Raw genomic sequence first — 27,005 nt, forward strand, 5'->3', positions numbered from 1 at the left:
AGGGAACCCTTTGACTCCGCAGATGTATGGGGATTTAACCGGCATTTGTTTTCATCGAGTTCGCCGCTAACAATCACAGCTGTCAGATGATTTACACGTCAGTCCAATTCAGCACTCCGGGCTGGGCCGATGTCGATTCAAGCCAGCGAGTTCAGGAGGGGGAGAGAGAGAGAGGGAGGGAGAGAGAGAGAGGGAGGGAGAGAGAGAGGGGGGGGGAGAGAGAGAGAGAGAATATGTGATTGGCATTGATCGTTTGGGCCACAGCCACACCGGGGCTCCCCCGGGTCAGTAGCTGGTTGGATAGTGCAGTGCTGGCCCTGCTGTTGTGGGTTGAGGGGTGGACAGGGCTGGGGGCTACTCACTGCTGGAGGCCATGGATTAGGCCTGAGCTCTGGAGACGGCCACGTTGTGCTGAGCAGTGGACCTAGTTGTGCACTTATCAATGCTCGCGCTTTTTCAAGCGCTCCATTTGCATCAATTTAGCAGCGATCCGAGCTCGCCTCCTGGTCAGGTGCAGGCGGGGGCTCAGGTCATAGGAATCCCAGTGTGGTGAATATCACTAACCACTGAGATCCTTTTCCCCGTCTGGTCACTGATGGCTGTTCTGAAGCCCCAGACGAGTGTGTTTGGCTGTGGGAGGCTGCTCTGCTCTGCTCTGCTCTGCTCTGCTGTGCGGCTCTGTTGAGTTTGATGTCACCTGACAGTGTGAGCCAGAGAGGGGAGGGGCTTCGCGCCGGGGCGGCGGGCATGTGTCGGCACGTCTGTCGGCGGAGGGGCTGACACGGGCGGGCAGGTGTTAGACGCAGCTGTGTGTGTGTGTGTGTGGGGGGGGGGGGCCTGGAGCAGGAGGAGGTCGCTGCAGCAGCCCAGGAAAGCTGGGGAGTGCAGATGGGGATGTAGGGAAGGAGCCGCACAGACACACTTCACTGGTGCACTCAATTAGACGCCTTTTATTCAGAGCTACTCCTTGTGCTGCGAAAGCAGATATGCTGACAATGTCTGTGTATCAACCCAGTCATAACCTTGGAATTTACAACACCCCCCCCCCCACACACACACACACACACACACACACACTCACACTCAAATACACACACACACACACGCGCACACACACACGTGCTAGATGAGTCATAGGATACAGTACAGAATGTCTTCCATCAAATCCTAGAGAAACTAAGTGCTGGTAATGGGAGAGGACAAGCACATGAGGTTTGCACTCCTCCAGGCATCTTGCTTCTTCTCTGTCTTTGGCGTTTACACGGCTGTGTCCGTCCCGGCACTGCATATTTATCTCACATCAGTAATCAGGACATTGCTGGACGGAGTCGTCTGTGTCCAACCTCTAACCTGTAGTTTGAGCCCTGCGCATCTGGACTCTGCGCTCCCCGTGTCTAAAGCGCCGGCCGGCTACAGGGTGGTGGGCCGAGCGCTGATGGCCTCCGTGGAGCGGCGCGAGTGTGTGTGTGAGTGTGTGTGTGTGATTTATTCATGCCTGTGCTGAAGGCTACACACTCATCTCCGACCCCTCCACCTCTCCTGTGCCCCGCCAGCGGAAACCGCTCGCAAAAAGAAATGATGTCGGCCCTTGAAATTCCGTTGCAGTTCAGGAGGGGAGGGGGTGGGGGGTCTTCAGAACGAGAGAAAGAGAGGGAGGGGGGGAGGGGGGAGAAATCAGGCGTCCCCGGAGTCAGTGGTCCGGCTTCCTGCCTGTCAGACTGTGTGTGTGTGTGTGTGTGTGTGTGCAAACCCATCCCACTCCACCCCCAACCACACCACCTCCCCTAACAACCCTCTCCTGTTCCTGCTCATCCACACCTTAATTAAAGCCTCCATCGATTTTTAGCTGTATGTGTGTGTGTGTGTGTGTGTGTGTGTGTGTGTGTGTGTGTGTGTGTGTGTGTGTGTGTGTGCACCTGTGCTTGTATGTTTGTTTGTCAAAAGCACCCTCTGAGTGAAGGAAATCACAGCTGTTGTGCCGGTAAGCTCCTCAGTTCTGTCATTCCATAGCTAATCCTGCCGAGCTGAAATGTGACGGATGTGTTAATTAAACCTCACTGCTTAATCAAACCTCCGGAATTCCCATTTCCCTCCTCCGAGGTCACTCCCAGTTCTCCACACACTTCTCTCCACGCTCATTATGGCTCAGGAGCTCCAGAAGGGAGTCTGGAGGTTCCTTTATTACTGCTATCCAGATCTATTCATGTATATTTGTGTATGTTCTGTTGCCATGTTTGCCCCCATATACTGCAGTGTACACAGTGACTGGATTATGGACATGATGGATTATTGTGTCCATTCTCCCTCATGAGAATCCCTCATTATTGCTGGAGACATCTGGCTCAGCATCTCTCTGCATCTATTTCAGGACCACCAGACAAATGTGTTAGGAGGCACCATGCAGAATGCCTTGGCTCTGCTCAATAACTTGATTGCAGAGAAGGATGGCGACCTCCAGCTTTTCTATCAGCAAGGTGAGAAATGTTTCTCTACTTACATACATACACTTGTGTGTTACAGTGTGTCTCTGTCTTACAGTGTGTGTCTGTCTCTGGATGTGTGTGTGTGGGGGGTGGGGGGGTGGGGGGGGGGGTGAGGGTGAGATGTGCTTGTGTGTTTCTGTGTGTGTAAGAATCTGTCACGTCTGTCACTGGTTTGACTGCTTGTGTATGGAGGAGAGTTGCGTGTGTGTGTGTGTGTGTGTGTTTGGACTCATCAGTGAGGGGCCATTCCAGCACATCTGATGCAGTCTACTCCATCCACCAACTGCAGCTGCCTCATTCATCTGTGCACTGTGCTCTCTCTCTCTCTCTGTCTCTCGGTCTCTCTCTCTCTCCCCCTCCCCTCATCCCCCTGTCTCTAACTCCCTCTCCCTCCTTCTCTAACTCAGTCTGTCACACGCTCCCTTTCTCTCTTCCTCTCTCCAAATGTCCCAGCTGGCTTGTCTTCAAGACGACCAGCTCTATTCACTGAATTATTGAATAAGGGCTTCTTTAGCCATGGCTGTGTTGACACTTTTAGACTCTCACCAGCACTCTCTGGCTACAATGGGCTGGCTAGGAGCGCGCCTACTAACACCACATGCTAGGCCACTAGCGCCATATGCTAGCCATTGGCCCTGTATGCCAGCTCCTCACGCTAGCCAGAGGATGAGTCAGAGATCCACACACACACACACACACACAAGCTCAACATTCCTCATGTCCATCAGAGAGGCACAGGGTGGCAGTGACCCTAATGGATTACGGCTAAGTAATGTGCCTCTGTGGAGAGAGACGATGCCTGGGCTAAACGGCGTGGTCAGTGATGCAGTCCGCTCCACTGAATGGGCCTACAGTGAGTCCACCCAAGAATAAAAGCACACACTAAACATCATTACCGTATATAGCTCACTGTGCTACCTCAAACTGACAGCTGTCACTCTCCATGTGTGTCAGCACGTGAGGTGTGAGAGGTCTGCACTCCGGGGCGCCCGTTATGGTATGGATGGCAGAGCACGCCATTATCACACAGCTTTCATCACTCTGCCACTGTTGCTGTCAGAAATTAGCAATTTAGAACCAGGGCTGTGAAGATGCTGACTACATCTTCCCTGTTTTAGGACACTGTTTTTAATTCAATGCACTTTTGCACATGTTCCTGTCGGCATGTTAGCTGACTGTCTGCAAGTGCTGGTAATTAATTGTTAAATGAGTTAATTGGGCCACACCCATTTTGGTGCTCTTTAAAAGGGCCAGGGTGTGAGACCGATTGAGATGTGCAAGTTGATATGTAACGTCCATTTTAAAACAGTTTGTTAAATTAAAAAAGGCTGTTTTCTACAAACAAATATCTAGACAGTGTTGGAGATGGAGGACATCTTTTTCACAAGGGCACAATTGATACAAGAGTGTTTTACACCTCTAGCCCTGTAATGTACTGTACCTAAGCATAGCAATATGTTACAGTGTCAGATTGAAGATCACGTCATAAAAAAGGTCATACAAAAATGTTGGGGGGACTATAATAGAGTTAGGAACAATTATTATCAGACTCATGAACTCACAGATTTTTTTGTCATTTAGAAAACACATCCGTCCGGCATGTGGGGCAGCCATGGCCTATTGGTTAGCGCTTCGGACTTGTAACCAGAGGGTTGCCGGTTCGAACCCCGACCAGTAGGCCACGGCTCAAGTGCAAGGCACCTAACCCCACACTGCTCCCCGAGCGCCGCTGTTGTTGCAGGCAGCTCACTGTGTGCTTCACCTCACTGTGTGTTCACTGTGTGCAGTGTGTTTCACTAATTCACGGATTGGGATAAATGCAGAGACCAAATTTCCCTCACGGGATCAAAAGAGTATTTATACTATTGGGGCAGCCGTGGTCTACTGGTTAGCGCTTCGGACTTGTAACCGGAGGGTTGCCGGTTCGAACCTCAACCAGTAGGCACGGCTGAAGTGTCCTTGAGCAAGGCACCTAACCCCTCACTGCTCCCCGAGCGCCGCTGTTGTAGCAGGCAGCTCATTGCGCCGGGATTAGTGTGTGCTTCACCTCACTGTGTGTTCACTGTGTGCTGAGTGTGTTTCACTAATTCACGGATTGGGATAAATGCAGAGACCAAATTTCCCTCACGGGATCAAAAGAGTATATATACTTATACTTATATGTAGCAGTTGTTCATCATGTCTAGTAAAGAGCACTGAGAGCCTTTAGTGTGTGAGTCACGGTGACTGCGTAGTGGTTTCTGTCGGTTCAGTCCAGTGTGCCCTGTTGCCCTGCTGTGAGCGCTGGAGCGGGCATGCTGCTCCGACACGCCCGTGCCCATGTTGGCACCCCGCGTGCTGTGTGGCACAGGCAGCGCTGCTGCGCTGGAGATGTTTACTCTCGCCTACTGCAGCCAGCCGTGACATGCAGCCTGCATCCGCTCACATGTGCCTCATCACATGCACTGGCTCCTACCATCAGCTCAGTCTCTCTCCCTCCCTCTCTCCCTCTCTCTCTCCCTCCCTCTCTCTCCCTCTTTCTCTCCCTCTCACACACACGCACACACAAACACACACACACACACACACTCACTCACTCACTGACTGTCTTACACACACACACACACACACACACACACACACACACTGTCTCTCTCTCTTCTCCGTCTCCGCTCCACACCTCTCATTATACATGGAGGTCATCTTGCGTGTGACTAGAGGAAGTCAGCATCATTACGGGCCGATTGGAAAGCCCTCCTCTTGGGAAACTGTTGACCCAGCACTAAATATAACCCTGACAATTAGCACTATCTCTCTCTCTCTCTCTCTCTCTCTCTCTCTCTCTCTCTCTCTCTCTCTCTCTCTCTCTCTCTCTCTCTCTCTCTCTCTCTCTCTCGCTCGCCGGCTCTGGCTGAAGCGGCCTGCTCTCTCACCGTGCCAGAGTGGAGGGAAGGGGGGAGGGAGGGGGGGAGAGGTGTTAACAAAAAAAAAACATATAATTGGCTCTTTTAGGTGTGACTAGGCGAGTGTAGATCAGGGGACGGCGAGAGAGTGAGAGGGAGAGAGAGGGATGGCAGAGGAAGGAGATGAGTTTTATAATTGGCGAGATTTTCCTGAGCTGGAGATAAGAGCCCCAGGGGAGAGGAGGAAGTGACATGGTGTTGAGAGCCCCCCCCCCCTTCTCTCCTCCCTCTCTCTCTGTCTCTCTCTCTCTCTCTCTCTCTCTCTCTCCTTCCTCTCCCCTGTTTTTCATTTGCGCTGGTCGACCAGTGCCCCTCAGCCCCCCAGTCCCCCCAATCATCGCCTCCCTCATCAGAAACAATGGCCTCTCTCACATGCCTTTGATAGCGCTAATGAAAATATACTCCATTCTCTCTCTTCACGCTAAGAGCGTTAAGATATTTGGTGTTCCCTCACTGTCTTCATTTTTCTATTTCCAACATATTACCCAACCCAAAAAAACATATCGCAGACACTGAATTGCTGACTTGTTTTTCAGACTGGCTGATGGAAGGCTCCCAAATCCTTGAGTGTTTATTTGCATGTATTACTTGAGGGGAAATAATGCCAAGAAACGGCAGAGCAGCATCCAGATTTAAGTATGAGCGCCCAAGAATGTGCTGTGTCTAGGAAAACGTCTTTTTTCTTATGTCAACAGTGCAGTGAGATGCTGTAATATGCTGTGTGTGTGTGTGTGTGTGTGTGTGTGTGTGTGTTTCAATGTCTCTCACCATGCTTATTATTTCCCAGTGTAACTTAATTGGTTGTGCTTTTCCCCCGGTGGAAGTTTTTTCTCTCCTCTCTGAGTTGCGCGCTGTTGGGCGACGTGCTCTGTGCTCAGTCTGCTCTGCACTGTGTGGCTGTGCTCATGTCTGTCTGTCTGTCTGTCTGTCTGTCTGTCTGTCTGTCTGTCCAGTGGTCCCATGATCCCAGCGGTACATAGCAGGTGTTGGGAACTCTGTTGGTCATGGCTCACCTGCAGTCTTATTAATCATGCCAGTGAGGCTGTTCTTTATGCTATGCAGTTGCATTTACTCAACATGATGCAAACTGATTGTCTTATCAACAACAATAACAACAACAACAACAATAACAACAACAACAACAACACATTGTATTTACATAGCACTTGATCATGGCACCCACAGTGCTTCCCAGTGAAGAGGGAACCTCACTAACCACCACTAATGCGTAGCACCCTACTGGGTGATGCACGGCAGCAGTTCACACCACACTCACCACACACACTCACCACACACACCAGCTTGAGGTAGAGAGTGAGGGAATGAATAAATGAGCCAATCACACAGAGCGTACCTCTGTTGGATCTACTTTACATGTTCTGATTGATGCTGTAGTCCCAGGATTAAAGTACGTTCTGAATATGTAAGGTGGCAGGATTACAGTGGAAACGTTCTGAATATGTAAGGTGGCAGGATTACAGTGGAAACGTTCTGAATATGTAAGGTGGCAGGATTACAGTGGAAATGTTCTGAATATGTAAGGTGGCAGGATTACAGTGGAAACGTTCTGAATATGTAAGGTGGCAGCTCACTCAGCTCACTGTGTGACTGATTGGGATTGCAGTACGTGTGCTGGAGGAGCTGAGCTCCAGTGGTGCCCCAGTAGGGGGAGCAGGAGGTGGCACCCCAGGGTGGAGCGGGAGGCGCGCAGATTAACGAGCCGCACGGCTGATCCGCCCTACTGTCTGCCGGAGAGCAGTTTCACTCGGGGCGGACACTGCGTCCAGCCTTCGCCCCCTCCGTGCCCACAGTTCAAGAGTCTCCCCTGATCACAGGTGAGCGGGGTCAGGGCCACGAGCCGCTCCGAGCCGCGCCGCACCGAGACAAGAGCCCTCTCGTCTGTGGAGATGAGCCGATTATTCATAAGCACTTAATATTTCAGCAGCGGGGACCCCGCAGAAGAAGAGGCAAGCATGGGAGGAGGCGAAGGCAAGGGCTTGGAGCGTGTGATGAGAGATATTATCTCCCAGGTAGTTGATAATTGGTTCAGGGGAAATGAGAATGGCAGCCGCGGTGTTATTGTGCTGCAGAGTAGCATGAATAGATGACTAGGCACAATAGAGGGCAAGTTTGTGTGCTGTTCAATACATGGCCTATTGTGTCTCGTATTGGGAGGGGTGGGGAGGTGGGAGTGCTGACCGAAGCCTTTTCATCAGTCATCTACAGGTGCAATCTACTGGTGTTCATATGAGTCAGAATGAAAAGAGAAAAGCTGGCATTGTCCCCTTCAGTGGCACGCACTTGGTCTCTGTTTTGGTTTTCTTTTGTTTCAGTACAGCTGTTGATGACTGAAGTTGATTGATGGGTCTTAGAGATGGACTCTGAATAGATGGATGGTGTTTATGTCCTGTGAATGGATTTGGATTTAAAATGTGAATATGTGTTGATGTGTAATGTGTTTGTGTGTGTGTGTGTGTGTGTGTGTGTGTGTGTGTGTTGCAGGTGTGGTGGAGATGGTCAGCAGTGTCTTGCTCTACCTTCAGAGAGAGGAGCTCGTGGGGGTGAAGGCCAGTGTCTCCCTGCTGCTGTCCCTGCTGGATATTCTACACATCCTGCTCAAACATGTGTCCAGCACCGTCCGCCAGGCACTGCAGGTGACCGCAACAGCCCTCTCCCTCCCCCTTCCCCACCCCGCTCTATCCATCGATCCATCTCTGCTCTCATGCATTCTCCTCCATCTCTCCCTCTCTTTTCTCTACCTCCTCTGCTCTCCTCCATCTCTCCCTCACTTTTCTTTACCTCCTCTGCTCTCCTCTATCTCTCCCTCTCTTTTCTCTACCTCCTCTGTTCTCCTGCTTGCTCCTCCAATGAGTCCCTGCTCAGTGAAGTTGAAAGTACAGAATCTCGGCCTTCAAGTGGGACTCCTGTGAGTGGCTTATCTCTCCTCAGGCAGTTGTGCCCAAGGCTTGCTGGTGTTCTGGGGTCCTGGGCTGAGGCATGCGCTGACTATGGGCTGAATACAATGAACACTCTGGGCTCTAAACGAGTCTAATAACCCCATGTGGCCACTAACCATTTCACACAAACCCACACAGAACTCCAGTCTCCAGCAATCATCAGTGAAGCCCATACTCTCCCCCCTGAGACTAGCGTCAGGCTAAACGTATGCTATCCGGCTCACCTAACATCCCCCCCCCACACACACACACACACCTCCCCCTCAGCCTGGCAGCGCGGCCTCTGAAAGCTTGCTTCCCATCGGGCTGGTAAATACGCCATTGAAGTCCATGATTTGACACTGAGGATTCGCAAGGTCCCCCGGCCCACTGGGCATTGGCTGCACTCCCGCTGGCCCTCATTATCTGCGCCTCACGTCTTGCGGCTGCTTTGTCTTCCGCCGCCATCCTCACATACATATTTATACACAGGCCGCGGAAGGAGAGAATGCGTAATGGAAATCAATTCGCCGAGAAAAAAAAAACAGCTGCAAAAAGCTCATTAAAAGGCGTCAACGCAACCCAAATTCATTTGGCCGATAATGATAAGGGAGAGGGAGGTGTACGTGCTCAGCGCTTGCCTTCTCTCTCTCTCTCTCTCTCTCTCTCTCTCTCTCTCTCTCTCTCTCCTGCTCTCTCTCTCCCTCCCTCCCCCTTTCTCTCTCTTTCTCTCTCTCTCTCTCCTGCTCCCTCTCTCTCCCTCCCTCCCCCTTTCTCTCTCTCTCTCTCTCTCTCTCTCCCAAACTCTTTTTCTCTCTAACTCTCTCTTTCTCCCTCTATCTGTCCGCCTCAGATTTAGCTTGCATTAATATTTCAAATGGATGGGGAAGTTTTAATTGTGAAAGTGCTCCATGCTTTGCAATTAAGCACAAGCTGGAGTTTCAGGGAGAAGAGGTTTGAGACTAATCGCATATCCACAGACAGCCAGTCAATCTCCATGAAGTTTCTGCAGTGGCTCGATGGAGAGAGAGAGAGAGAAAGAGAGAGAGCTGCAAGCTCCTTGTGAGAGAAGGGGGGGGGGGAGAACTCACACTCCAGACGGAGAGTGTCACAGTCAGTTTAGCAAGACAGAGTTGAAGTGCCGGGTAAACAGAAGTTGGAAAATATAGCGAAGTGTTTTTCTCCTTTTTGTTGTGTTTTTTTTTAGAGAGATTTTTTTATTTTCAAGCTGCATCTATTTTCATCACTAAAGAGCGGTGAACTTGTTCGGTAACATTGGCCTTTCAGAAGTGCTTTCTGACAGGCGGGGTGTGCTAATAAAGGCTAATTAAGTCAGTAGTGTTGTGGCGTGTGCTGGCAGTGACAGCGGGAAGGGTGCAAGTCCACTGGCGAGGGAGCCGAGGAAGCTGCCATGCCTTGAAATAGATCCAGCTCCACCGTGCTGCCTTCATGACAGAATGAGTTAAAACAACACTCAGGGCCATCGGGCTGGATGAACCTCTCCTATTTATACTAGTTCCTCTCTCTCTCTCTCTCTCTCTCTCTCTCTCTCTCTCTCTAGGCCCAGAGAGCTGAGAGTTCTGAAGAGACTCAGGCTGCTGAGGAGCTTCTGCTCATAAACAAGCCACTGACTGACCTCAACAGCCTCCTCATTCAGATGGTAAGAAACTTGTGTGTTTGTCATTGTGTTTGTTTGTGTGTGTGTGATATAATGTGGTGTGTTTGTTTGTGTGTGTGTGTGTGTGATATAGTGTGGTGTGATGTGGCGTGTGTGTGTGTGTAATGCATGAATGCATGTCTCTCGCTGCCCATGTCAGGCTGTTCTCATAGTCCAGCCAAGGCCTGTGTCCAGCCAGCTCCTGAGTTAGCACCTCTGGCGTCTCTGGAAAGGCCACTGCATCTCTGGCAGTGGGACGGGCATCTGCCCCACTTTACTACAGAGGCCAGACTGGCTATTAACACAACACAACACAGCAGCGCAGCAAATGCCAATCTTAGCACACAATATCTCAGTGAGTGCAGTAACTCAGACGGCTTTTGCATGATATTAGTGGTGCATTTCAGGGGCATGCAGTCAAGGTTTAGGGTTAACATATTCCATAAAGTCCAGATAAAATCAAATGGCACAAAAAATTAAAGTGATGTAACATTTAATGTCTCTTAAGCATAGCTTTTTTTTTTTTTTTTATCAGTCGACACCGTGAACCTGCACTGTAGAACCCACCCTCAGTAAATCAATAGGTGTCATTAAAAGCTGTAGTGAGCACCTGATGATGTCTGTGTGATTACATTTGTACTCAGCCATGACCTGCCTGTAGACTGGATCACAAATCGCAAATTGAGCGATGCCAACTTCATTTTTCATTTCAACTTGGATCATATATGCATTCAATTCATTATCTATGGCCCACTATTACTCATGTATTTAACACTGTGGACAGGGGCCAGGCTGCATTGATTGATTGGGTGTTTCCTTGGTGCAGGTCTAATTCAATATACGCCATGAAATAATAACGCCTGCTCTGCTGATTCTGCTTCCAGGAGTCATTGGAAGACAGAATGAATTCTCCTTTTTTGTCCTTTTTTTCCCCCCTAAAAGCTGTTATTTATTTTTATAATTTTTTGCAAAAGCAATTTATGGTAGCCTGACTGAATTACAAAGAACTCATTTTAAAAGAATCAATCTAAACATTGGAGCATTCATAATTCAGGAATGAAGATTGTCTTTTATCCACTCCACGGATGGCTTAAATTGACGCTGATACAGTGGGAGAAATTCATGGGATTCCGTTGTCAATAATGGATGCAGGATGAATTTTGTATGGCGGTGAATGTGGAGCGTGTTGTTCTGACGAGCGTGTGTGTACGGATGGAGATGAAGTTGTGTGTCAGGGAGGGGTTCAGGGCTGGAGCGAGGAGCCGAGTTTGAGTGGCGGACACTGACGCATTAGCACTGACTGGCAGCTTCTCGCCTCCGCTGGAGCTCTAGAACTTTCCACGCCGACCTTCTGCTAACACACACACACACACACACACACACACACACACACATGTAAGAGACACATGCACACATACAGCACGTACACATAAACACACATGACATAGACACACAGCACACTCTTATCCAAACTGGCATTCATGTAAACACACAAGGTCATTCACACACACATACACACACACACACACACACACGTAAACACACGCACACATTAACACACGCACACTCATAAACACAAATAAATTAGCAACACACTCACCTGTGACCCACATGCTCACACTGTCTCACATGCTTATGCTGCACACTTGCAAACATGCTCACTGAAACACACACACACACACACACACACACACACACACACACACACACACACACACACACACAGAGGGAGAGAGAGTAAGTGGAGTGAGGCACAGATGGTTCAGCAGATCATCCCCAGTGGGAGAAGCCCTTCCACTCTGCGCCCTGTCAGTCTGCCTGTGGACACTCTTATCAGCTGCAGCCGGCCCAGGCACCACACTCCCCTCCCCTCTCCTCTCCTCTCCTCTCCTCTGCGCCTCAGCGGTCAGCAGACTGCCGGGGACTGCCTGCATACCCCTGGCCACCTCACAGAGCTGCAGCCCACCATGAGCCCAGAGGGGACTGGCTCTGCCTCCCACCCGTCGGCTGTCCTGCTCTGCCAACATACGGCCAAGCCATGCTGCGACTGACCCGTCCTCTAGAGCACAGCCGCTCATCACGCAGTCTTCAGCATGACTCCAGGCAGTGTCTGTGTCCTGCACATGCCCTCCCACGCATGCGCGTGTGTGTGCACGTGTGTGTGTGCGCGCGTGTGTGTGTGCGCGCTTGTGTGTGTGTGCACGTGTGTGTGTGTGCGCGCGTGTGTGTGTGCGCGCTTGTGTGTGTGTGCACGTGTGTGTGTGCGCGCGTGTGTGTGTGCGCGCTTGTGTGTGTGCGTGTGCACAGGTAATTAACATCGGAATGTGACAGTGACGTGCACATGGCCTCTCGCGTGCATGCGCGTGTGTGTGTGTGTGTGTGTGTGCGTGTGTGTGTGCGTGTGTGTGTGTGTGTGTGTGTGTGTGTGTGTGTGTGTGTGTGTGTGTGTGTGTGTGTGCAGGCGCATGCCCAGGTAATTAACATGGGGATGTGACAGTGACGAGTGTCTGCAGCAGTCTTAGTCCGGGGCAGTGTGTGGCGAGGAGTGTAGGAGTGGAATGGCAGGACACAGTCACAAGGTCAAGCTGCCCTGTGCTAGTTCAGGAGCAGACTGCAGCCCTCTGGGACCGCTGCACCTGTGTGTGTGTGTGTGAGTGTGAGTGTGTGTGTGTGTGCAAGGGGACCGCCATCTCTGATGACAACTGCCGGTCTAGCACAGTGAGAACAGATTGTTTGTGAAGTGAAGGTAGAGGCATTGCCCCGAGCTGTTCTTTGTTGCGTACTTGTGAGGTGACTGTTGGTAATGTTGAGAGCACAGAGTGTGACGCTGTGTAGGTGTTCAGGAGAGAGTAGAACTCTCTCTGTGTGTGTGTGTGTGTGTGTGTGTGTGTGTGTGTGTGTGTGTGTGTGTGTGTTGGGGAGAAAGGGAGAGTGTTCTGCTGAAGAGAGAGTGAGTTTGTGAGTCCAGCCCTCTCTCCAGGCTCCATCAGCGCGTTTGACAGTGACGGCTGGCCAGTGGCCTCACCACTAAAGGGGACCCTTAATCCCTTTGATCCCTTTGCTGCCTTTCACAATTTCACTCCCCCTATTTGATTCTTCCGCCTCTGCTTTTCTCTTAGGTTCCTCCCCCTTGCGCATCTACAAGCAGCGCTGAGTAAACATGGGTGTTGTATTAGCGGGGCTAAGCAGGTGTTAGCTCTTGTCTGCGGTGACTCTGTGCTGGCATGCGAACAAGAGAGGGACTGGCGGCCAAAGCCCAGAGGGAGAGCCCTTTTCTGGGAGGGGGGCGGGGGGGGGGTGCGGAGGAGTGCAGGCCCCTTCAGGGGCACATTGTCTGCGCTCTAAGCATTCCACCCATTGGGAGAGGGCGGCAGGAGACACAAAGGGAGAGGAGCCCCTTGCCCACTGGCCCCTTGGGGCCTCCTGGGATTAGGGTGTTGTATAGGGGAAGGGGGCAGCAACGGATCAGCGCTGAAAGGAGGCCTGGAAATCCCAGCGCTCACACCCACCGGCTTTGGGCAGAATGGGAGATGGAGACGGAAAATCCTCGAGGGCAGCAGAGGGTCGACTGGTGTTGTCATGGCGGGGGGGGGCGTCCTTTGAGGGGAGAGGAGAGGCCTCTCACTGCCTCAAGATGGCTCCCTCTCCTGTGGGATGAGCCTCTCCTGAGTCAGAGCAAGCTAGCCCATACAGCCAAGCAGTGACTAGCGCCCTATGGCCCTCAGATCAGTGGATATGAAGGCATTTGAGTTCAAAGTCCTGGCTTGCATTAAATTACCCACTATAATTTGCTTATCATCTAAACGAGGCCCAATCAGGTCCAACAGATGATGCGGTTAACCGGGCACTGCACTTCACCCTCCAACATCTGGAATCCAAATATACCTACTTGTACAAATTCTGTTCATTGATTTCAATTGTGCTTTTAATACTCTCAGTCCTCTCAAGCTGTTGAGGAAACTCCAGGCAATGAACATTGACATCTGACTGTGGATCCTGGATTTGTGACGGACAGGAGCCAAGTTGTCAGATTCAATCAGATCACCTCCGACTGCCTAACCACCAACACAGGGATGCTGTCCCTGTTACTTTTCTCCCTGTCTAGATCAACGCCAAGCTCTATCAAAACACTGAAATGTCTGAATGAAAGCCCAATCATAGGACTGTCGAAAGACAGCCAAGACAGGCTGGAGGATGAGTCGGTCAACTTGTGCAGGAAAAGTAATCTGGTCCAGAATGAGAGAGATTCTTGAACTAGCCATTGAATTCAAAACAAAACAATCCATCTAAGAGTGACCTGTCACTTTCAATTACTGTCTGGTGTCTGTGACATCTAAGTACACAGTTTAAAAAATCAAAATGGACAGGGCATCAAAAATCATTGGAAATTCCCCACCCAAGATACCATATACACACGGCACAACACATCAACACACACGCAATCAGGATCAGTGATGAGCCTCTTCACCCAGCTCTCCATCTTCTCCAGCCTCCCCTCTCTGACTAAAAGGCACTAGAAGGCCAGACAGAACGCCTTAATCTGACCTTCTTTCACAAAGCCGTACGGTTCATAAATGCACAGAGGTTTAACTAATTGTATGTGGATTCATGTACTGTATGTTCTTGTTGTTGTTGCATTCATATCCTCAGTTAGTATATGTTGTGTCTTTATGTTCACAGTGGTTTTGTATGTGGTGTATGTGGTGTAAGTTCCTTCAATCAATGACGGCACAAGCCAAAAAACAATAGTTTATTTCCAATACTGCACACAGTAGCTGCTTTGCTTGAAACTTAGTCTCAACAGTTCCATGGCCTGTAGGCAAATGCACAGTAAACACAATGAATCCAAGTCACGGCTCAAGTCTCCAGATGATAAGAAACTGGGCTGGTGTTAACTGAGACCCCCAGGGGAAGCAGCTCCAGGTTGAGTGAGTGAGTGAGTGAGTGAGTAGGTGGAGAGAGGAGAGCGCTGACGTGTAGGTGGGTTTCTGTCCCCAGCTGGCGAGCGCGGATCCCGAGGTGTACGAGGAGGCCAGCCAGTGTGTGTCCCTGCTGGCGCAGCTGTACGGCGGGCAGCGGCCGGACTGCCTCCTCCCCGAGGAGCTGCTGAGCCTGGAGCAGGCGCTGCACACGCACCCCCAGCCGCGCGAGCAGAAGCTCCTGCTACGGGTCATCAAGCGCCTGGTGAGAACTCCACACGCTCATGTCTACACACACACACACACACACACACACACACACACACACACACACACACACACACACATACACACAGCACATACACACACACACACATAGCACATACACACACACACACACACACACACATAGGCATGCAGGATGCCGTCTGGTTAGATTATGACAAAAAGTGCAGTTTGTCTATTGCATACACAGAAGCAAATTCTTAATTTGTCCTTGAGACAGCTGGTGGCCTGTTCATGAGTAAAGACATTGATTTGAAATTGCAATTAGTAGCATCTCACCAAAGCACAGCAGCATGCCATGCCTCTGGAGGTCAAGGGGGAGATCTCCCTAGGCTACCGGACTGGACTGGACTGGATGTTGCAGTTGAAATCATTGTAGGATGAGAATGCGATGGTGAAAAAAGTCACGACTATCATACAGCATCCTCTCAACACAGCTGCTAAGTTAAATGTATTTATTTAGATTGGGCATACAGATGATATTTTGGAATGTGGAGAACCTGCAAGACTTTGTTTTTCGCAAAAGAGAATATTTCATCAGGAGAATTAATAATAATACAAGAAATCATTGCATGTGACAAGCAGTCTTAGTGTGAGCGGAAGGTCAGAGCACAGGCTTGTTGTGATGCGCTGTGTGGCCTGACATGAGGGCACTCTTCCCCGTGCATCTGCATCCCTATGGAAGCATATTACACACAGACTCACACTAGAGAACTCAACAGCACACACTGGACTGGAGGCTGCAAGGTTTTCACTGCAACTCATCAGATGTTTAGTAAGAGCCAGACACAAACAGACAGACATACAGACACACGTATGAAAACAGATCATTATTGGCCAATGTAATGTAAGTTTAATTTTTCCTTGGTAGGAACTATTGGATTTTATGGGCTTAGCACTAACAATAACACCTGACTCCTTGCCTGGAGCTAGGGTTGCAAGTAACACAGCATACGCTCCTGCATATTTAATGCAATGCAAGGGCTAACAGCAATGAAGTATTCTCCCTTATACCCTTCTTAATAGCAGAATTGACAGCACCATAGCATCACAGCCATTGACTACTCACACTGCTCAAAATATTTGCTACAATTCTTGTCTCCTGGTACCTCGTGGTAACTACCTAGCGAGCATTATGATATGGCGACAGCTGAGTTTCAGCTATGAACTCCACCTTCACATGTATTTTGCTTTCATGAAATACTTTACTAAAGGGGTTTCATGAAATATGATGCAGTGACTGACTTGAGAGAAAGTTTGATTTTTTAAAAAGGTCTCATTTGGTGTCAAGTTTATTTTAAACATCAGCCGTCATGTTTGGACAGGCGAGCGCACACAGTGACTGCTTTGAGTGGCTACAGTAGAGGTGTGTGTGTGTGTGCCTGGTCCAGTCCGTGGCATATTTTCAGAGGAATGTATTTTCCAGACTCTGGCTTGCAGTGCTGTTTGTATTTCCAAAATAGACAGAGCGTCAGCCCCCTCGTTCCACCACTGTGTTGTCAGATGACATAGGTGCGAGTGAGCGAGCGCGCGGTCTCTCCAATATGAGATAGCCAGAGGGTGTGAGAGAGCAGAGTGTGCAGCGGAGGGAGTGATTCAGGGACGAGAGGGCAAGGCCTGCTGCAGGCTGGCTTCTCCTCCTCTCCGTCTCTCTCTTTCTTTCTTTCTGTCTCTCTGACTCTCTCCCTCCTGCCTCCTATCGAGCTCCCTCCGCAGTCTCCGTCTCCATTTTTCAAACTTTCTCGCTTTGTTAACCGAAGGTGTCCTTCGTAAACCAACCACAGCTTCTCAAGGACAAACCGTATTGACCAAAAGCATTGAGCAGAGGCTGCTGGCATGCAGGACTTGGTCTTCTTTTGAGAGAGAATGTGGGCAGTGGGCTCCGCTATGTGTCCGCTCTACCTCCGTGAATGACAGGGCGGGTGAGGCAAGGGGCGGGGGGGGGGGGGGGTAACTGCAGCGCTGGGGAAGATGGCTCCTCTAATTCCCTGTGCTGGAACCGGTGAGTCATGTTGGAGTTATGTCTCCATCAGAGGGCATATTTAGAGAGGGGCTGTGGTCCCCAGGCAAATAGAAAGGGTCCTGGGCATCAGTACACCTTTTTTTTTTTGCCAGAATAAATTTGATGTGCCATGTGTTTTGTTTTCAGAGGCATTGGTCCGTGTAGAGAAATCATTTTTGTTGTGTTCACCGAAGTATTCTCTGTAATTGTGTGCTTGTGATGATTGGCAGCACACTGATCTTGTTACATGCGCAGCGGGAGGAGCAGGCAGCACGAGCGCATCTCACTCAGGGCTGGAGCTGGGAAATCCTGCCTTGGGCTGGGGGCCATCCCTGCATCAGCCCACTCATTCTGGGGCTTGGAGCTCCATCTCATTCACAGTATACATAACCAATAACCTTCCGTCTTATCTGTGCTGGGACAGTACACACCTGCTATACGTTCATAAATGTTCAAGTCAAATGTATTGATCATTTAAAGAAAATTATAGAATGTTTTTTCCAGGAAAATATACACTTGTGTTCCCGTGTTCCAAGCCAATGCTTAAATATCCACGTATTCTTGGAGTGTTTTAAGTGCGTTGCTGTTGTGCTGAGCCCATGGTGCTGGACGCTCTTGCAGTATAGGTAAGCCCAGGCCGGACAAAGGCTCTTGCAGTATTGGTAAGCCCAGGCCGGACGAAGGCTCTCGCACCTGTGTGGACGTTAATATTTGAAAAGAAGCCCAGGGCTAATTCCTCATCAGTCAGGTTCCAGCACCGGTGTTCTCCGCTCACTCAATCAAAGCTTATTAACAATTTACTGGCCAAAGGCTTACTGACGGCCTCTAGAGAGAATACAGTCAAGGAGTTCTCTTTCAATCTCTTACCTACGCCCCCCGCAACACACACACACACCACCACCCACCCCACCCCCCAAAAAATACACACTTGCACACACATACATAAACAAACTCAACACACACCTTGTTTTCTCTCTCTCCCTCTCTCAGTAGCAGCATGAAGGAGACTTGTACAAAATTGAATATCACTTTCTCTGCTTGGGCACAGAGGAGCTGTTGAGTTGGTTTTGTGCAGCTTGGAGAGAGATGGTGGTGAAGGTGGCTGGGAATTAAATATCTTCCCTTTAGGCTCCTCAGAGCTGAGAGTATGAAGAATAAAATAAGGTACTCCAGCCGATACTCTGGGCTATTTGTAGCCATAGCATTAGTTTTCTTAACACTGAATAATGGAACCTGTCACTAAAAACCATTTTGTCAAAACAAGGTCAACTAACCTGGCATAGTTTTGTGTAAAGGGATCTTGGTGTCCCTGAAAATAAGCTTGACTAGTAGTATTGCAGTGTAGAGCTGGGGCATGTTGATATTAGCAGTGTGTGTAGACACAGTATTTAGGCAACATTGTATCAAACATAAGATGTGAAAACCTCAGGAGCCAGAGGAGCCAAAGAGCATTTTATAATTCTGTGACTCTCCCCTGATCTGTGGCATTTCATAAAAGAGGCTGATGAAAAGAGCACAGTGGTTACACACTGCATTTCTGCTGCTTTCTAATATTCACCCACATCATTTAACATGACTGATGATGGGATAAACCTCAGTGAGAGGGTCCATATGAAATGTTGGGTGGATGTGTGTGTTTCTCAAGCCCCTAGTTTCCCTCCATGCGGCTGCAAAGGCGTAAAGTAGTGTTGAGTCACTCGGCCAGTTGCACACAGCCCTGTGTATTCATCTTGTGTTGACCAGCGGCTGGTCAGTCTGGCTGCCGGAGCTGTAGAGCGAGTGAGGGCGGAGGGGGTGGAGGAACGCAATCAAAAAGTGATTTCTGCTGTAAGAGAGCGGAGATTGACGGATATTGGCCTATCGATTCTGCCGGGGTGAAGTGAATAGAGATGTGGGCCGTCGCCTCATTGTTCGGCCTGTGAATTCCGGAGGGGGCAGCCGGTAAACACCACCCATCCAAGCGCTCCGAGCCGCGTGTGTAATCAGCACCTCGGTCTCCATGGCCATTTCCTGATCTGACCCTCACTGGAGAAATTCATTAGTGGGGGTGGAGGAGAGTGCACACAAAGTTCAAGAGGAAGAGGCCTCTCGGGGATTAACATTGTGTGTGTGGGAGAGAGAGAGGGAATCTGCGTGCGTTAATGTGTGTGTGTGTGTATGTGGGTGTTTGTGGGTGTGCGTTAATGTGGGTGTGTGTGTGTGTATGTGGGTGTGTGTGTCAGACCCCCACACACTGCTATTGATTCATGGCATGCTGTCCTACTCCTAATTAGCACAAAGTCACTTCTAGGCTGGTGTTAATGGGAGGAGGTGACCCATCTGTATTCATCTGCTCCTGGCAGCCACATCACACCCCACTTCCACTGCCTGGCTGCAGCAAGATGAATGGCCAAATCATCTACTGTATACTGCATGCTATGTCCATCAGCCAGTGGCCAGTCTCACACAAAACACCCATGTAGCAACTACAATAGGTTCAGTTTCACACATAAACACATAGGCACAAACTCACACTAAATGGAGCTATAGATCACATAGGCAGTATCATTTGCTGATTCAACATGTGAGAATAAAGTAGGGGTATGGATCCTTTTAATGTAATCAGTGGCTGGACATCACAGTGATCATATGATAACCTGTTCTTCACTGCTTGGCAACCTGGTTGTACCCTTAAGGGCCTCTTCCTCTTCAACTCTAAGCTGGCTTCCTTTGTGGCTTACTGATGACGGCGGTCTGGTGGAGGCTGGTGTTTGCCGCATTGATGAGGAGCAGAAGGCAGCCTTGACATTCTGCTGTCCTTCTCACAGACACCCACCAATATTCTATAAGTTGCCATAATTGGAATAGGAGAATGGTCTGGATAGTTATAGAAATAGATATATTCTCTCCAGGGCAGTTGAGGCACAGCAAATGTGATTTGAGAAGTATAAAATCTCCTTGTGGAGACCTTCTAGATTGTGCCGTTTGCTGATTTGAGTGGAAATGTAGTGCATATTTAAAGCCACATCCATTTGCACAGCGCTTCCCTTCATCCTGTTCTGGCTGCCTTTCACACGCTAAAGTGTTGAATTTCAAACCCCTGGAAAAGCGTCCATATGTAAATGGCCAGGGTGCCACTGTTCCCGCCTCTCTGAACATCCACCATCGGCTCTCCCCCCGCTGACTGGTGTGTACCAGAGGAGACCAGAGCGGCAGAGAGAGCGGCCGCTCCCCGGACACAGGCCAGTGGCAGCATGTGCTGCGCTTATGAATAATGGAGGGCAGGGGAAGGCCAGACTGTTGGCAGATACACAGGCACGCGGCACTAGCTCCTCTCCTGGGAGGCTCACTGCTGGCCTCATTAACTGGGTATTGGCCAAGCCCATAGACGCCACCGCAGTCTCCGAGCACCCCACACCACCCCCTGTCCCAGGCCCCAGGGGAAGGGCCCCAGAGCTGGGAGTGGAGGGATTAGGGGGCCTGAGCCGCTGCAGCGGCAGCGTTATATGCAGAGCTGTCTCCGAGGCCACAGCTGCTCGCCCGCCACAGACGTCTTCAGGCAGCGCTGAGTCACCGGAGCGCTCACCTCTTCATTAGGCTCCAGCCGGGCCAGGACGTGACGCATGCAACCTCATCCTAACACACACACACACACACACGCACTCCCACAACCTCATCCCAACACACACACACACACACACACTCCCAGCAGCAGTCCTCGCGTGTTAAACATCGACTCACCCATTCCAGTTCTCACGCACAGAACCAGCCCACCCTCGCACAACCAACAGACAGAGCACTGTTTGATTCAGTAGTTAAAGGCATATGAACTGAACTGCGTCCTCTCATGTGCCAGGTCAAATTGCGCATGAACCAGCAGGATTTTCATGGTGCAAATCTGTTCTTTTTCAGAACTTCAGAAACCATGAAATCCATTGACTTTTTTTTTCTACTTCTGAAAGACCAGGCTTTCAATGAGACATTGTCTCCAAAACCTAAACACACATTCTGATGTCATCAATCTAAAAAGTACATGCAATCTTAATTTATCATTTATAATAAACTTGTGGCTTCTCCGTGGTAACAGGGTGCCAGGCTGCCCGACTGAAAGCATTCATTCAGTACAGGCGGTCAACAGCTGTGCGCGAGGCGGACTGCAGCTCAACTCTAATCACTCGCCGTGTCCCTGTCCGCCGCTCCTCATGTTCCTTTCATGAGGCATTTGGATGGACAGTTGGCCTGCACTCTGCAAATCAGCTGCGTTGTTATGCAAATCATGCAAATCAATTTCTATTTCATCCGCTTTTATTGGGAGCAGTGCGGGGCTCTTCAGCAGAGCGGGGCAGTCGGAGAGAGCACCCTGACAAAGGCTTTCAATTAGGCCCATGGAAAACACTGCACACTTGTCTCTTCTCCAAGCCTACACTGTCAACAAAGGCCTTTTAATTAGTATTCATTAATTGCAGCCCCCCACCCCCCACCCTGTACAATTCGTGCGTGCATGTTCTTTATCAGCCCATCAAAGACAGAGCTAATTGCCTCATAATATCTGAAATAGATATGGCACATGTAACGCCACGTTGAAACGGAGAGGTTCAAAGAGAGGAAGACTGAGCGCTGCACTTCAAGTCCAGGCCTGACCAGTTCACTGGCCCATGTATTGTGAGCGTGAGAGCTGGATTTGGACACGTGTTGCACGCTCCACCAACCAGCGAGCTCAGGAGTGGTGCGAGTGTCAGCACAGGCATGGGTAGCCAGGGTTCAGTGATCCAGAGATTGGCAGCACAGTAGAGTATTGAGAACGCTGGAATTGTTTTATTCCCTCACATCAGTTATTCATGTTTTAGCAAACTCATGCTCATGTGATATCTCTGGTTTTAGTTAGGTGTGCAGTCAGGTTGATTTGCACAGGTTGTGAAATGCGGGTGGTTGTGATGATGTTTAGTAAGGTGAGAAACGGATCTCTACAAATAATTCACATGTGCCTTCAAGCGCTTCCACTGACTTGAGTGTTTTTCCCTATTCCTCTGCTCAGGGATCCTTAAAGGTGCTCTAAGCGATGCTGGGTAACGTCACTTCTGTTGACTTTCAAACAAAACAGAGAGCTAGCTCGCTACTTCCTCCCCCTCCCTCCCGTGCTGCTTCCGTGCAATTGAAACTCTCCTAAACGCGCATCTCTTCTGTGATTGCTGGAACAGTTTGTTATGTTTTTATGAGATCGTGTTTTTTTACAGTGTATTCAGGACACAGACAGCTAGCGGTTGGTTAGGTGATGTTTGCAGTAAGTGACATAAAATATTTTTGCCTAAAAAACGTGTGGCATCGCTTAGAGCACCTTTAAACAAGAAATTCCAAAAATACGGCAGTCAATTGAAAGCAAGCAAGGCCGACTTTGTGTCTGACATCAGTGCAAGACACCTAATTAGCGTTTTCCTGTGGTTTCTGCTCTTAGTCCTCTGCTCTAATATTAATTGGTGGAAATACAAAACACAGCTCATTTTGGTGATGTACACCTTAAGAGCGGCTAGACTCGATCCCATGAACCCAGCACGTTGTCCCCCATTGCCCTGCAGTTACACATGGTGGCCTCTGCGCAGTGTTTTTTTTGCCGGTGTTTACATTGCCTGTTTCAAATGAGATGCCTATTGCATAGACTTTGGCTGTGGGTCATCCAGTTCGCCCGTCCAGGTTGCAGACCCTGTAAAAACACGGCCTGGAGCGTTAGTGGCTCTGCGAATCGCTGCTCTTTTGAGTTCAGCTCTGGGGCACGGGTGGAGATTAGCAGAGCAGGAGTGCTGGAGCTCGTCCAATCCAGCTGCATTCTCCAGCGGCACGGCTGGAGATTGACCAGTTCACGCTCAGATCCTCTCCTCTGGCCACTCCTCACTTCGTCATGCACTCACTAGTGCAAAGGCCTATTTAATGAAAGAAAAGGCAAAGAAGGTCTCCCAGGACTTCCATCGGGGACTGGTAGACTATACTAATATCCTAACAGGCATGTTAGTTCAGTGCGTAATTACAAAGGTTGGGTTTGCTTCAGTATGTCTGCCTTTGATGTGAATAAAAATAGGGTTTGCATATTAAGTGCTTTCTTTCATGATGTGTGTTTCATGTCAGGGAGAGTAGGGCGTTGAGTTGTATTTGTAATATTCAGCCTTCGGACTAAGTGTTTCGCATCCTATTTTCACTCACACTATTGGGCTGGTTTCTGCGGGCTGGCAAAGGGCTAGCCTTAGCTGGGGCAACAGTGCTCCAAATCAGCTTAACCTAGATACACATCTCTTTTCAGAATGCTATATCTGACAGAAAGGTACCTCTCTGTGTGTGCCTCTCCACACACACACACACACACACACACACACACACACACACACAGACATAGACACAGACACATAAACACATACAGCGGGGAAAATAAGTATTGAACACGTCAACATTTTTTTCAGTAAGTATACTTCCAATTTTATACTTCCAATTTGCATGAAATTTTCACCAGACATTACTATTAATAATAGTAATCCACCCATATAAAAAATCCAAACATTAAAGTCCATAGGTAGAGTTATGTGTAATAAAGTGGAATGACACAGGAAAAAAGTATTGAACACGCCTGCTGAAATTTCTTAAATACTTTGTGGAAAAGCCTTTATTCGTAATGACAGCTTCAAGGCATTTCCTGTATGATGAAAACTAATCAGTCACAGTATTCTGGCTGATTTTGGCCCATTCTTTTAAACAAATAGTCCTTTAATATTGAAGATTCCAGGGGTCCCTCTTGTGAATCCTGATCTTTAGTTAACGTCCAAAACTGTTCAATTGAATTGAAGTCAGGGCCTAGATTTCCTTTCTCTGAAACCAATTGAGAGTTTCCTTTGCTGAATGGTTTGGATCATTGTCCTGCTGGAAGGTCTAGCCATGTCTCATCCTCATCATCCTGGTGGATGTAAAGATTCTCCCGGAACAAAATGACTCCATTCATCATTCCTTCAACTGAATGAAGTCTGCTAGTACCATGAGATGAAAAACAGCCCACACCATGATGCCACAACCTCCAAACCTCATTGTTGGTATGGTATTTTTAGGGTGATGCACAGTGCCATTTCTCCTCCAAATATGGTGTGTATGTAGACATCCGATGTAGACATCCGAAAAGTTCAATTTTGCTCTCACCAGACCAGAATACATTCTCTCAGTATTTCATAGGATTGTCCAAATGTTGTGTAGCAAACTTTCAACGAGGTATGACATGTTTTTCTTCAGCAATAGAGTCATGCGGGATGAGCGTGCATAGAGGCCATGGCGGTGGAGTGCATTACCTATGATTTTCTCTGTAACAATTGTACATGCTGCCTCCAAGTCTTTCTGGAGCTTTCTCTGAGTGGTCCTTGGATCTTGGGCTACTCTTCTGACTATCCTTCTGACTTCCTGGTCAGAAATCTTGCAAGGAGATCCTGTGCATGGCCAGTTGATGATGCAGTGATGTTCCTTCCACTTGCAGATAATGGCTCCAATACTGCTTGCTGGATGATTTAGAAGTTTTGAAGTGCATCTGTAACCAGTTCCATTGATATGTTTTGCAACAAAAAGGTTGCAAAGGTCTTGGGAGAGCTCTTTTGCTTTTACCCATCATGAAATGTTTCTTGTGTGACACCTTGGTAACAAAAAAACTTTTTATAGCCCACCAGTATGTACTAACCCAGCTTATATCAATTTGCACAGATAGGAGGGATAATTTCTGTAATTACTGATAAAATCCAGTTTGTTCCTTGCCATTCCTTGCCTTTGTGTACTGCTTTTTCTTAGCGTGTTCAATACTTTTTCCCTGTGCCATTCCACTTTTTTACTCATAACTCTACTTTTAGATTTATGTTTGGATTTTTATATATGTGTGGATTACCTAAATTAATACTAATGTCCGGTGAAAATGTAATGCGAATAGCCTCACTGGAAGTATACTTACTGAAAAAAATGTTGACGTGTTCAATACTTATTTTCCCCGCTGTAAACACACACACACACACACACACACACAGATGGCATTACAGATCATGTTAAACAAGTTTTCTAAGAGGATGCTGGTTCAGTGATACATGCAGCAGGTTGTAGCAATGCTTAGTTAGTTGATGCTATCCCTCCGCCTCACACATTGGATGAGGAGTAGAGTTAGTATAGAGGGGTGTATAGAGCAGTCCAGAGGCCGTGTGCAGGTGTGTGAGGGGACACAAACAGACCTCAGTGCTCTGTGGGGACTTCACGTCCGGTCCTCGCGGCAGTGCTCTATGGGGACTTCACGTCCGGTCCTCGCGGCAGAGATGGGAGTGCAGTGAGACAGCACTTGGGATGAGTGCTGCTGTGGGCAGCACAAGTGCCTTTCTAGGTACGTAACCCTGTTGCCTGGCAACGGGCACTTTGTGTGCGGCTTTGTGCGGCGCGGCAGGCCTGAGCGTTGTCACGGGAGATTACAGCGGGGGATGCGCTTGCGAGAGACAGAAGCAACACGACGGCACGAGGTGTCTCTTCAACTTCTTATCAGCTGCCAGGTTGGGAGAGGAGGAGGTTAGGAGGGGATTTTCAGAGGAGGAAGTCTGAGCCTGGCTTGCTCTTTTTTTCCCCAGATAGACAAAAAGGGACTTGTTTTGTTAAGAAGCTTTGTCGTGGTGTGTTTTGTATTTCAGACATACCTTGGTATTGGAGATGGATGGCAGGTCCTGGAAGAGTATTTTAGTTGTTTTGAGTGATGAGCACGAGCTCTTATACATTATGCAATAAGACTGCTCTCTAAACCTTGTTGTGGAATCTAAGCTAAAAGACCATTGAGGGTGCGCTTGAATCCTATGATCCTAAAATCAAATGAACTGACATTTTCCATTGATTGATACAACTTTTACAGTTACCCAGCTCTTGTCTAACTCCCCCATTGAGATTTGAGATTTGCTTTCTCACTAATGTACACATTTAGTGAACACAAGGAACGGGGCTCCTGAGTTAAATCAACCAGCTGCTGCAGACAGTGAGTTATTCCTCGTCATAGTGCCACTGGCTTCATACGCCATTCAGATGGCTAGAGAACATCAGCGCTCAGGGTTACACTCTGTTCTCTGTGGTTTTGGGGTCATTGTCACTGAGGTAGGAAAGTGTCAGCACTATGACATCATGGCAGGAAATGAAACGAGAGCGGTCTGTTCCAGAGCCTTTGGGCCCTTTTAAAGCATTGTGGTGTGATGGATGATGGTGTGGTTGTTAAGTTCTGTGTATGCGGCAGGTAATTGAGACTATTATTGTGTGTGTGTGTGTGTGTGTGTGTGTAGATGATGGCCTCAGATGGTTCCTGCTGGTCATCAGTTGAAGGTCAGAGCCTCATCCTCCTGCTCCAGAGACTCTCCCATCATTCCAGGTGAGACCCCCCCCTCCCCCCACCCAAACAACGCCTCAGCCCCCTCCCTCCCTCCTCCCGCCCATCTGGGTTTCAGGGTCTCAGGCTCTTAGCGTGGCCCTCCACTTTGATCCATTCAGGCAGGGGAGGCCCAGGCAGAGCTCTTGTAATGAAAGATTCCTTGAGCTGTGGGCTCCTCCAAAAAAGAAAGAACGAGGGGGAAAAAAACGAATTGATACTGGCCCATTGTTGGGCCACCGTGGCCCCTGCCCCCATCTCCCTTTCTCATTCTAAGAACGAGAGCACATCCCTTTGAAGTCAGCCAGCCAGGCCTGCCAGGGGAAAAAAAGAAACCTCAACAATATTGTTTTTTCTCTCTCTCTCTCCCAAAGTCTGGGTGAGATTCCACTCAGAACAATGCTCTGTGGC

At 49.0% G+C, this 27,005-nt stretch overlaps 1 protein-coding gene across 1 annotated transcript in view; it reads left to right on the forward strand.

Moving 5' to 3' along the window:
• The window catches only part of ulk4 (unc-51 like kinase 4), an 87,928-nt gene that overhangs the window by 60,021 nt on the left and 902 nt on the right, over positions 1–27,005 (forward strand). Inside the window, exons 32-36 of the mRNA XM_076281124.1 lie at positions 2,369–2,474; positions 7,928–8,079; positions 9,923–10,021; positions 15,017–15,202; positions 26,512–26,597. Coding sequence (XP_076137239.1) covers positions 2,369–2,474; positions 7,928–8,079; positions 9,923–10,021; positions 15,017–15,202; positions 26,512–26,597 — 629 coding nt within the window. The remainder of the gene's footprint in view (positions 1–2,368; positions 2,475–7,927; positions 8,080–9,922; positions 10,022–15,016; positions 15,203–26,511; positions 26,598–27,005) is intronic.

This window comes from Alosa pseudoharengus, unplaced genomic scaffold, assembly GCF_046254945.1.
Source record: "Alosa pseudoharengus isolate Yale_2024_CS ecotype anadromous, Long Island Sound unplaced genomic scaffold, YU_APseudo_1.1 YU_APseudo_1.1_scf_12, whole genome shotgun sequence".
NCBI lineage: Eukaryota > Metazoa > Chordata > Actinopteri > Clupeiformes > Clupeidae > Alosa > Alosa pseudoharengus.